Source organism: Tupaia chinensis, unplaced genomic scaffold (assembly GCF_000334495.1).
Source record: "Tupaia chinensis unplaced genomic scaffold, TupChi_1.0 Scaffold000147_1, whole genome shotgun sequence".
In the NCBI taxonomy this organism is placed as follows: domain Eukaryota; kingdom Metazoa; phylum Chordata; class Mammalia; order Scandentia; family Tupaiidae; genus Tupaia; species Tupaia belangeri.
Genome location: NW_006159617.1, coordinates 8,864,757 through 8,877,558, shown reverse-complemented (window position 1 = coordinate 8,877,558; position 12,802 = coordinate 8,864,757). Strand labels below are relative to the sequence as shown.

At 44.4% G+C, this 12,802-nt stretch overlaps 1 protein-coding gene across 1 annotated transcript in view; it reads left to right on the top strand.

The window, feature by feature from the left end:
- PCSK5 (proprotein convertase subtilisin/kexin type 5) overlaps positions 1 to 12,802 on the top strand; it is a 537,419-nt gene that overhangs the window by 476,105 nt on the left and 48,512 nt on the right. Inside the window, exons 25-27 of the mRNA XM_014586632.2 lie at positions 4,871 to 4,913; positions 8,431 to 8,567; positions 10,214 to 10,414. Coding sequence (XP_014442118.1) covers positions 4,871 to 4,913; positions 8,431 to 8,567; positions 10,214 to 10,414 — 381 coding nt within the window. The remainder of the gene's footprint in view (positions 1 to 4,870; positions 4,914 to 8,430; positions 8,568 to 10,213; positions 10,415 to 12,802) is intronic.

Below are 12,802 nucleotides of genomic sequence, written 5' to 3'. Positions count from 1 at the left end.
TATATATATATATCTTTCATTATAAACTAAAATTTGTGTAAACCATAAAAACTATTTCTTCTCTGGGTTTTTTGTTTTGTTTTATTTTTGCCATAGGTCATGTGCACTCACCTGGAGAGACAGAGAAAGGGGGAAACTGAGAAATCAACCCCCAGGAGAGACAGACACACTGAAATCTGTTCTCCCCCATTCTTCTCTTAGGATTTTGGACACGCACGCACATGCACTCAGCGTGATTTTCAAGCCTGTGGATCTGGGACTCAAACCATGGTCAGCCATTTTACAGTCCAGCATCTTAATCACTATGGACATGTTTAGTTACATCTCAAGTTTAAAATAGCCCCCTTTTAGGACCAGTAGGTGGCATAGTTAAGACACTGAACTCCCATATGGCTGACCATGGTTTGCGTCCTAGATGGAGAGGCTTAAAACTCATGCCAGGTATGGGTGTGTGCATACCCAAGATCCCAAGGGGAGAATGGAGGAGAAGGGATTGTGGCATGGCCATCCCCCCTGGGGGTGATTTCTTGCTTTCTGTCTCTCTGTCTCTTTCTGTCTGTCTGGCAAATGCATGCACTCTATAGCAAAAATCTCTCTTTAAAAACAAAAGTATAAGTATAGATATATATACTTATATATATATATACACACACACACACACACATATATATCCCCCCTTCTAACACACCTTTTTTTTTTTTTTTTTGAGAGGGTTTTTCTATAGTGGTGTTGCTATAGGGTGTGTGCACTCACCAGAAATACAGAGAGAGACAGAGAGGCAGAAAGCAGGAAATCACCCCCCAGGGGGGATGGCCATGCCACAATTCCTTCTCCTCCACTCTTCTCTCTGGATCTTGGCACACACGCACATGTGCCTGGCATGAGTTTAAGCTATTGGGTCCAGGACTTGAACTGCGGTCGACTACATGGGAGCCCAGCAACATAGCCTTTATGCCAACTGCTGGTCCCTCTAACATGCTTTTTAGGTAAGATGTATGTACCTTCTACTGTGGTCATGATCCATTTGTATTCAGTGGTGAAAGCTCTAGGTATTACTGAGAACACAATAAAATGGCAGAGAATATAAGCTGACCACTGAAGATGGCATTGCCAGCAGAGGCAAGGCCTCCCCGAGGACAGTGAGTCTGTGAGGAGTTCCAGGACCAGCAGAAAGGTGCCATAGAGGATCATGAAGAGCTTCCAAGACAGAAGAGACATGGTAGTCCTGCCCATCCGCCCCATAAAAAGGAGACAATAAAAAGGAGTTTTCTCAAGAAAGGAAGCCTGTACCCCTGCCTTGACAAGGCATCTGCTCACACGTCCTCCTTAGCGGGATGTAGCCGCTAGACGCCAACAACTGTTTCTGAAGGCTTTTCTCCAAATGCATGAGGCCGTCTCCGAAGTCTGACTGAACTTGCCCCTCAAACTATGCACTCAGTGCTCAGAAGTTTGACAAGATCAAATAACCAGAACTATTTAAACATCCTACTTTGGATAACACCTTCCCAGACAGCTAACAATTCTAGCTTGTTTAGACGCCTCTCTCCCCGACCCCTGACCCTCGCTATACACACACTGGAAGCCAAGAAAAGTCATCTCTCTCCTTAAGCCACCCTTCCTGACCATTTGAACGCCAAGTTGACTTACAGTCAACTTCTAGGTTTGGGATTGTTACCTTCTTCTTTAATCCCACAGCAGCTGCCTCTCAGTGGTCAAGCTAAATCCATTTAGCTCATGTCTGACTTGTGGATCTCCTGGGGTAGAAAAATTTTCTTAAATAATTTCCATTCTTTAGAAAAACCGGTAATAATGAGAAAAACTAATGGGCATTCATAAGCTGTTATAAGACACAATTCCTAGCCTATGCATTATTCATTTATGCAAACTGTTGTAAAAGGTACCGAATTCACTGTGCAACTGGGCTGGAAAAGTCCCTGAACTCAAAATTACATTGGTATGCACATTTCTGAGGCTTGGTTCTGTTTAACATTTTCATCAGTGACCTGCTTAAAGGAGCAGGGAGCAAGCTCATTAAGTTCCTAGACGGGAGGGATGACCAGAACATTAGAGAACGGTACTAGAATTTCCCCAGCCCTTGCCAAATTAGCAAAACTGTCAGAGTCAAATATGTTCACCAGGGACAGGCAGAGAAAAGTAACCTGCCCAAATGCAAACCGAGTAGCGGGAAGTTATTTAGGAGAAGAACTGAAAAGAATGTAGATGCAAAAATAGATTCATAGTGGGAAATGAATTGACTCAGTGAAATCACTGCTATTCCTTGGAGCCACTGCACCTTTTTAAAATGGAATCGGATCCCCACTCTATGGATCACAGAAACATAAGCCCTCCCCAAGATTTCTAAGAATACCAGGGAGCTTCGCTTTCTCATGGGTACCACTTAATTAGCCTGGTTTTTGGACCATTTCGCTGTCCTGTTTTAGTCACTTTATTACAGTCCATGTTGACCCAAACATTAAAAATCATTTCCCTTCCATGAGCAGACCACGACCTCCTGCAGAAGGGCCTCTCTATCTCCTTGGTTGTTTTGGCTCTCGTTCAACCCTTCCAATTAAACTTCTACCACAAGTAGCTTAACAAGGTATTTTCCTAAATATAGACAGTTCTCTTTCTAAGATTCCTCTTAGAAGGTCCCAGGTTCCTCCGGGACCAGCTGTTAAGACGGCCACATTTACACCTGCATCACCCAACAAAGGTGAGCATAGCAAGTTCATGAGCTGATTTGCTTTAGCCAGGGCTGGTACATTTTTTCAGTGAAATGGCAGATAATAAATATTTTCAATTTTTTGTTGCAACAATTCAAATGTAATGCTGTAGTATGAAAGCATTCATAGACAATCTGTTAATGAATGGGTAAGGCTGAATCTGGCCATGGGATGGGCCATAGTGTACCGGCCTCTTCTAGATTCATCTCAGGATCTTTGACTTTTAGGGAGTCTTTTTTTTTTTGGTGGGGGATAGAGGTTTTTGCTATAGGGCAAGTGCACTCGCCAGAAAGACAGAGACCGAGAGACAGAAAGCGAGAAATCACCCCTCAGGGAGGATGGCCATGCCACAATCCCTTCTCCCCCAGTCTCCTCTCGGGATCTTGAGCACGCACGCACACGTGCCTGGCATGAGTTTAAGCCACTGGATCCAGGACTCCAACTGCAGTCAATTACATGAGAGTCCAGCGACATAGCCATTATGCCAACTGCTAGTCCCGACTTTTAGGGAGTCTTAAGAACCAATTCATTTTATACCTGAAGAAACTGGGATCTGGAAAAAAAGAAGGAAATTTATGCACGTTCACAAGATAATTAAACCTGGGTTAAGACCTCAAATTAGAAACAGATACCCCAATTCCTAGGCCAGCACCCTTTCCATTGCACATCACTGGGCTATTTTCAGAAGGTTCTGAGAATCCCTGCTTAATTGACAGAGCCTTTTCAAGAACTGTTCCCACTATGACTTTTGGTGTGATGCATCAGTTATATTACGTGTAATACTCAGAAGTATCATCTTGCAGCACTCCTAAGAGGACCAAAGATGAATGTGTAACTAAAGATTTGGGTAAGGTTGCCTCTGTCCCCCAAGAGGCAGTCTTTGAGGAAACCAGAACACAACCCCAGAAGAGGTTAGAAAGGAAGATTATGCACAAAATTCAAAGGACATAGTTTTATTTAGTTTAAATAAAGTTAAAGGTGACATAAAATGTTCATGTACCAAGATGAATGGTTTAAGGAAGGGCACTTGTTTTCCATTTCCTATTAAAATTAAAAGAGCAGAGGCCAGCAGGTGGTGTGGTGGTTAAGGTGCTGGACTCCCACAGGGTGGTCCATGGTTCAAGTCCCAGACCTGGCAACTTGAAACTCATGTTGGATATGTGTGCATGTGTGCCCAACATCTCAGGAGGAGAATGGAGAAGAAGGGACTGTGTATAGCCATCCCCCCGGGGGGTGATTTCTCACCTTTCTTCTCTCTCTCTCTCCAGCGAGTGCATGTACACCATTGCAAACAAACAAACAAAAACAAACAAACAAACCGAACAGACTGGGGTGTAGGCTAGATCACAAAAAGAACCTGGCAAAGGAAACTCTCTTCCTTCTGAGAATTGCAAGCCAGCCAGAGGAAGTTGTAGAATTCCTTTAATAATCCGGTCTGCGAGTTCATCTTCTAGGGAGTTTAACACTCCCTCTAGAGAGGAAAATAGACAGAGGTAGTGACTCTGAAAATCCTCTCTCTCTTTAAGTCCCCTGAAAGTTGCAGGAAAGAATCCTTCTCTGAGCCAATGGGGACACACTGACTCTCTCCACTTAATGGGAACAGGACAGTTTAAGAGGATTGTGAAGTTCAGAACACCATGTGGATACTTGTATTAGGAAAAAAATAATTGCCCAGATCTCAAAGGAGCCTCCTAAATAACAGTCCCTCCCATTAGCAGGCATTTGAGGCAGCTCTTGAAAGACCCTCCGTTTAGGGTGAGAAGCTTTTGTCCCGTTCCTAATGTTCGCATGTGGGCATGCTTGATGCCTCAATGTCAGCAGAGGCCAAGAGGCTCTCATCGTGGAGGGTGCTGGTCTGTAACTGAAGGCCTGCTAACCTGGGCCTATTCTTCTTTGAAAGCCAGAGCCAAATATTTATGAGAATCCTTATTTTACTACCTTTGATAAAGACAAATCATAGTGTACATCTTGTTACTGAGAAAAAAAATGGTACAATCTGTTCAAATATCATTTCTGGATAGTACATTTCATGAACCTATCCCAGAAGATGATTTGTCTCAAACCACATCTTTCCCAAAGTCCATTTTTTTCCCCAAATGACAAACTCCTTGTGATTATTATTTTTCATTATTCTAATTTTTTTCCAGATGATCCAGGAACCTGTACTTCGTGCGCTACGGGGTATTACATGTAAGTCTGGCCTTCGTTTTCATGGCACTAACTTTTCTGCAGTTTAAGCATGACTGACTTAATCCTAAATCCCGTGATTAAAGCAAAGAGGCCCTTCAGCCTGAAGCAACTCTGTCCTGTCAGGCTATTAATGAGCAATTCTTGGATTTAGCAATAAGAGCCCAGCTGTTTTCTTGCCTCGAAAGGAGGCCTTCTCTTTCTTAATCCTGGAAGTCATCCAGCCTGACACTGTGTCTAGGAATCCTGCCATGGGTTACCAAGATTCAGCCTTCACTGTTTATGGACAGACCTTAATAATATACCTGACCCCAAGTAAGCTGTTTGCAAATGTCTGCATGAGACCTGTCCTTAACCAGAGTCAGCCGCTCAAGGCTCAAGGCTGCAGCCGGGTGCTACGTCCTTCTTAATCGCCTGTGGGTAAGGAACGCTGCAGGACACTAGGTTCACTGGAGCACAGAGGCCATCACCTCCAACATTCTCTAACAAACACCTACAAAATCAAACACAGTATGGTTCCATATCACCTCCGCTTTCTATTCCAGTCCCCCTTCCAGAGTACATTGCTGTCTATTTTGGAAGAAAAGAAGAGAGACGAAAAGGAAGGGGAAGTTCCCTGGTAAAGCTCAGGCTGCATAATTCCTTCCTGCCATCCTAAAACTGAGCAGTTCCGAGATGCACACTCTCACATTCACTTCTTTTCATCTTTTCGTGAAGATCATCTGGGGCACAAGGCCCATGTTAGCCTCCAGAAGAGGAAACGCAAGTTTAGAGAGGCGTGTCGGGTTCCCCTCCAGTTGCACCACAGTGACAGACGGGTCTAGACCTGGCTCATCTCAGCTGTGGTGGGTCACCTTCTCCTGTCACCACATTGCCTTCCCTTCATCTGATTCCAGGGGCTCGAAATGTGGCAGAAGATGGGGAACAGCAAAAGAGGTTGAGAGAATGGAAGGGAAAAAGAAGCCCAACCAACTGAAACATGTTGAAAACAATCAGCTAGGGGCTGGCAGGCAGTGTGGTGGTTGAGGCACTGGGCTCCCACAGGTCCAACGACAGTTCAAGTCCAGGGCCTGGAAGTTTGTTCTCTCTCTCTCTCTCTCTCTCTCTCCACAAAACTCTCTCAAGAAACAGAACTATGTTAAGTCTCAACAAGATATTCCTGAAAATGAGACTCCCTTGGAAACCAGCAGTTGGCATAATGGCTATGTTGCTGGACTCCCACATAGTCAACCGCAGTTCACATCCCAAACCCGGTGGCTTAAAACTCACGCTGTGCGCGTGTACGTGCGTGCCCAAGATCCCGAGAGGAGAATGGAGGAGGAGGGATTGCAGCATGACCATCCCTCCTGGGGGGTGTCCCTTGCTCCCTCCCGCCCTCCCTCTTTCTCTCTCTGGTCAAATTAAAAAACAGCAATAATAAATAAATAATTTACTAAATAATTTTTTAAAATTAGTTAAGTTAGCCTTATGCTTTTAATGTTTCCAGAGTACCCTGTCACCTTCCCTATGTTGACTGTATCTCATATAACTGCTCTCCTGACCCACTAATTTAAACTAGTGCTACATTTTAACAGGGGAGGAAGGGTGAAGGATAGGCCCAGGTTTGATTATTATGAGGTAAACCATAATGACATTTAATGAGAAGAAAGTAATTTGTCAGCGTTCATAGTTGACATTTACCTTCATATGGCCTGCTCCAGGATCCATAAGCAGAAATGAATATCAGAAATGCAAGCCTTCCTGGTGAGGTCACATGGTGAGAAGTATGAGATGTTCCTTGAGGAAATGAGGAAGGGAAGCTTAGACACAAATAAATAATGGCCATTGGGCTGGCCCTGGGGCTTAGTGCTTAAGGGACCTGGATCTAACTGGCTGACAGCCTGGTTTGAATCTCATCCCCAGTGACTTGAAAACTCACGTGCATACATGACAAAATCCTGACAGGACAGAAAATTGGAGGAAAAGGGATTAATCACCATCTGACAATATCCCATTGTGAGGTGCTTTCTCCCTCTCTCTGTCTCTGTCTCTGTTTCTCTCTGGCAAGCTCATACACCCTCTGGCAATTTTTTTAAAATTAGTGTTCATGTAGAAAGTGGGTGAGAAATTTTCTTTCTTCCTCCAGCCTAACTCCACCCTGATTACCTTGTTCATTTTTTAAAAATGCTTATTTTGAATGTTTTCTGCTTCATTTTGACATTGGAACACATCCCCTCACCTGCAGCTACTTCCTGTCACCTCAGAGCATCCTCTGTTAAATTCTGGAGCTGGCCCTGCCAGCCTGTCCAGCTCTCCACGACTCAGTAATAAATAGGTTTCCTAAAACTCTTTGAGAAACTAATGCATTGCTAGAACATGCCCCAATATTACTAAGGGTAAAATAGAAAATATTCTTCCACATTTATAACCATTTAGTAACTCTGAATACACCTAATGCAATGCTGTGCAGTAGAAGTTGTTAGGGAAATGCAAAGGTTTAAGACATAGTTTTATATGGTTTACATAAAGTTCAATATCTGTTATCTTGTTGAGCTTTTGAAATTTATCAAATGGCAATGTCAGCTTTATTCCACTTCCCCTTCAAATAAACCTACAATTCAGTGGAGTCTGAATTATAACAATTCACTGGATGATGAGGATAATAGATAATATGAGTAAATATATATACCAATGAACGCTGCGCTGCAATTGTTAATAATCTGCCTATAGGCCCTTTGGTAAGCTGCTTGAACTCCACACCGACCTGTTTCAAGCTTTGTAAGCACCAGCTGCCTGGTGACAAACCAAACTATCTGTTCACACAAACTTTGGTTAAACTCCTAGTCCCACTGTTAACTAGCCATGTAGTTTTGAGCCTTAACCTTGAACTTCAATTTCCTTATCTAGAAATTAAAGAGAGATGATATCTACCCTATAGGATTTGTGCAGAGATTTACATGAACTAATACTCGACACAGAACTTCATGAATAAATATCAGTACCCAGCCCCTTCCTAGCTGCTCTGTGTCAGTCTTCAGAGATCCAGAAGGAGGTGGTTAATGACTTGGTTTGGAAGGGTACAACAGACCAAGAAGAAGTTTATTCCTTGAAATCCAAATATCCACTCCTGTTAAAAAATGATGCATAGAGGGACCAGCAGTTAGCGTAATGGCTATGTCGCTGGACTCCCACGTAGTCGACTGCGCTTCGCGTCCCGGACTCGGTGGCTTAAAACTCACGCCGGGCGCGTGTGCGTGCATGCCCAAGATCCCAAGAGGAGAATGGAGGAGAAGGGATTGCGGCGTGGCTATCCCCCCTGGGGGGTGAATTCTCGCTTTCTGTCTCTCTCTGTCTGGCGAGGCACATGCCCTATAGCGAAATCTTCTCCAAAAAAAAGAAAAATGATGCATAGACATATGTAAGGCAATTAAACGATGATGATTAAAAACGATGCATAGACGTCTATAAGGAGATTAAGGGATTGTGGTTAAGAGAGATACACAAACATTTCTCATGGAGAAACTTCATCTTCTTACCCTAGGTTTGCACACCATTGTTATGAAACCTGTCCAGAGAAGACCTACAGTGAAGAATTGGAATGCAAACCATGTGCCACTAATTGTGGCAGCTGTGACCAGAATGAGTGCTATTGGTGTGAAGAGGGCTTCTTCCTTTGGGGTAAGCTAGAAAATGCAAAGAGAGAGTGAGGTTCTAGAGCTCCATCCAGTCAAGGCAATAGCCACAACTCAGATGATCATTTTCGGATGTGAGGGCCATCCGGCTGTGAGATCTGACACCCCACTGATCTCCGGGGTCGATTTGGCTGATCTGGCTGGCTAGGCGGGTGTCCCCTTCCTCCCTCACGGCTCCATATGTGTCCCTCCCATAGTTATGCGTTCGGTCAAGAACAACCGCTCCCATTAAAGAGGGCCATTCTTCGTTCTTCCTTCAAGGGTATTCAAGTAGCTGCACTTCCGGGCTAGAACCTCCAAACAAACTCTCGGATCATTGATTTCAGATTCTTTGTGTACTGGAGCCACTGGTCCAAAAAGAAATTTTAATTTGGTTTGGAAATAAACATTAGCCAGGACTACTTCCTTCTGCTTTTATCACTGAAGAATTGCTCATAGTTCACTAATAGTTCTCAACCAACTCCAAGTGATGGAAACAAGAGTGAATTGGGTAAAAAAGAGAAAGAGGCTGTGGGGGAGGGGATCTGAGGATAAACATTTTGGAATGAAGTCACCTGATTAGTCAGAACCATGACCCTTTTCTTGAGGCTTAATCCATGTGTTGTATTTTGGTGTATCGTAAGAGCCGAACAAGATCTTTGTCTTAAGTTTAAGTCAACTCATTCACTTTGATGGAAATACGTTTACAGTTAGAAGAGAAATACACTGTAAATCTTCTATTGAAGAACTGATAGCCCAGTGCTCTGGTCAGGTGGACAGCCCACCATAATCTTCGATTGTTCTCCACACAGATTTATTTTATTTGTAGTTTTTTAAGGACTCAAGGAGATAACTTTCTTTATTCAACATTCTTCACCCTTAAACCTGATAGGCAATTTAAATTTTCAACTGAAAGAGGACTTAAAGTGTTGGATTTATTTAAAATGCAGTTCTTGGTTGAAATAAGCTAGAGCCATCTTGTTTTGTTTTTGTTTTTGTTTTTGGAGAGGTTTTTGCTATAGGGCATATGCACTTGCCAGAAAGACAGAGAGAGAAAGAGAGACAGAGAGACAGAAAGCGAGAAATCACCCCTCGGGGAGATGGCCACGCCACAATCCCTTCTCCTCCATTTTCCTCTCAGAATCTTGGGCACGCACACACTCGCACCCGGCGTGAGTTTAAGCCACTGGGTCCGGCACTTGAACCACAGTCAACTACGTGGGAGTCCAGCAACATAGCCATTACGCCAACTGCTGGTCCCCCATCTTTGTTTCTTTAAAAACAAACACAAACCAAAAATGTCCCTAAGGCTCCCTGCAGCCTCTGGTTTTTTGTTTGTTTGTTTGTTTGTTTGTTTGTTTTTCCCCCCAAAGTTTCTGTATTTTTGCAGCAAGAGAGACAGAGGAAGACAGGCACTTCCAACAGGGTCTTAGTACCCACAGCCCATCCCAGACACCTCAGATCATGGACAGAGATGCAAGTTCCTAGCATGTGAAAAGAATAGGAAACCCTGAGACCTGAACCTGGGACCTTCCCATGTGGGCCTAGTTGCATTATCACTGCACCACCACGTGGCCCCCAGGGCTCTGTGGAGCTTAGCCTTGATAGTGCAGCAATCTAAGCTCCACACTTCCTCCCTGTGATCGGATGCAGGTGGCAGCTGTGTGAGGAAATGTGGCCCTGGCTTCTACGGCGATCGAGGAACGGGAGAATGTGAGCCCTGCCACCCAGCCTGCGAGACCTGCACTGGCCTTGGCCACGACGACTGTAGCAGCTGCCCAGCAGGACTGCAGCTGCTGCACGGGATGTGTGGACGTCCTGCCCAGCCCCAGGTGGAAAGCAGCTTCTGGAATGGTATGTGCCTCCCAAGGAGAGATCGCAGGGGTCCAACCACCTACTCTGCTTCCCTCCCTCTTTGATCCTTATTTTAGAGTTATCTAAGAAAGAAAGGCTGGGCAGAGAAACAAGAATTTGGAGTATCAAATTTGGGCCATTCCCAGGGCTTCTCTGCTGCGGGCAGAGAAGGAAGCTGTGGCTGGCATTTGGCCAGCAGGGGGAGCCCAAAGGTCAAGTCTGATTAGTCTGGCTACTTGAGTTTCTAGCTGGGTGAAGTAGGCCAGGGGCAGGTAAAGGGATCTGTTTGGGAAAATGGCTCACTATTTTCTCAAAACTGCCAGAATGACTTCTATCACAGGAATTTTCTTTTATTATATTAAAAAATATACCCATAGCGTTGGCTTTTATTGTTAGACAAGAAAGAACTGTTTTAATGTACTGAAACTTAACGCTGAAACAAATGATCTTTTTGGAAGAATTATTAGACCCAGCCATCATTCAGATTTGCCTTTTAACAGTTGCCCTTTCCAGTTGCAGATGGAAAAAGGGGGACAGAGAAGTGTGGGTGCTTTGAATGTAACAGTAAAAATCTACAGGTATTCATTCCTCCCTGGTCTCTAGAATTGGCCTCTTCACTCTTGAGCCTCGGTGATAGGTTTCCTTACAAAGTAATTACAAACTTTCTATGACCTCTCCATGCCTACGCTGGTTCAAAAGCAAAAATCCTCTTCCTTCTGGAAAAAGTCTGCCTTATCTTCTACACAGGACATTCACAAAAATAATGAAATGCTCTCCATGTGATTTTGAGGCAAGGATTTGTTAAAAGGGTCATATCAGCGCTTAGGAAACAGCCACTGCACCATGGTCTGCACAGGACAAATCTCGTGGGGCTTGCAGGAGTGCTAGATCTGGGGCAGGAGAAGAGTGTGTCGCTGGGTTTGAGAGGAAGGCTGTGGCCAACCCAACTGCTGTCGACTAGGACGGTCTTGCACATGTGACTTAAAGGGCACTCCGAGACCATCACAAACTCAGCAGCCAAAGGCCACAGCGAACACTGGGCCTGTTTCAGAGACACCGCGAGGAAGAAAATGATCCAATCCAGATCAGGGTATCTTCCGTGAATTATTGCTGAATCAAAATGCTGAAAATGAGTTTGTCTGGCAGTCAGGCATTTCAGAGGCAGTGCGAGCCAAGAGCATGGCCCGGTGCTGGGTTTCTAGCTGGGAACATCTGTATTTTATCTGGTGTCCAGATGATGAAAAGGTCCAGGGAGCCCAGAGTCAGAGCAGACTTGATTCCCCCGATGATTACGCGTCCCTTCAACTGAACTACGCATTTTGCAAGCAGAAGTCAAGCTGCCATTGCTCCCTTTTGTTGAAGCACCACACCCACCCCTCCAAATTTCTACTATCACAACGTAATGTTTTTGAAGAGAAAAAGGAATTCGTCTGTTTGGGGGGTTCACACTAACAGGAGATTTGGAAAACACACGAGAATGTTTTCCATGGCTGGACGAAAGCAATAAGGTCAATGACATAGCTGCACTTTTCCATTCCTGTGATCTATGAAATAAGACATGCAGACCATTAACAAGAGAAAAAAACATTCATTCACTGAGCAAGGTAAGGCCGCGGCACGGCTTCTCCTGCACAATTTAAGCACTGAAATGGATAGTAAATGGGAAATGCATTCCATAAAGTCCTGGGAGGATTTGAGTCCATGGCTACATCTTTCTCCTGACTTCCTTTCCTTAAAAAACAAGGTCGGGAGTGCAATAAGAGAATAGAAGTTTCCAGAGAACACACACTAATTAGCCACACCTTTAGGGTGGTGGAGAGCAGATTGCAGTCATCCTGGGTCAATTTAGAGGAAGCCCAGACAAATGACCGAGTGTTTATGAGGGAATGTAGCTGCCTAGGTGGTGCCAGCAAGGTTTTTTGTTTATTTTTATCATTGTGGTGGTGGTTTCTTTGCTATAGGGTGTGTGTACTCACCAGAGACAGAGAAAGAAAAACCACCCCCCCAGGAGGGATGGCCACACCAAAAATCCCTTCTCCTCCGTTCTCTTGGGATCTTGGCCATGCACACACACCCAGTGTGATTTTCAAGCCGTTGGAGTCAGCCATGTGGACCCAGCACTTTAACCTCCGCACCACCTTCTAGTCCTTATTTGTTTGTTTGTTTGTTTGTTGTGGTTATTTTTTATTTAAAAAAAAAAATTCAGATTCCAGTGAGAAAGGTAAGATGACACAAACTTCAGGCCATTCCTTCACCCACAGTGCTCCCCAGTGGAAGTTGTATTTGTCTATTTGTCTCTGAAGACGACAGTCCACCCTCTGAGCCTATATCAGCCTGTTCTGGGAAAATACCACAGACATAAAATGCAGTCAGAGTTCCGCGAACCGC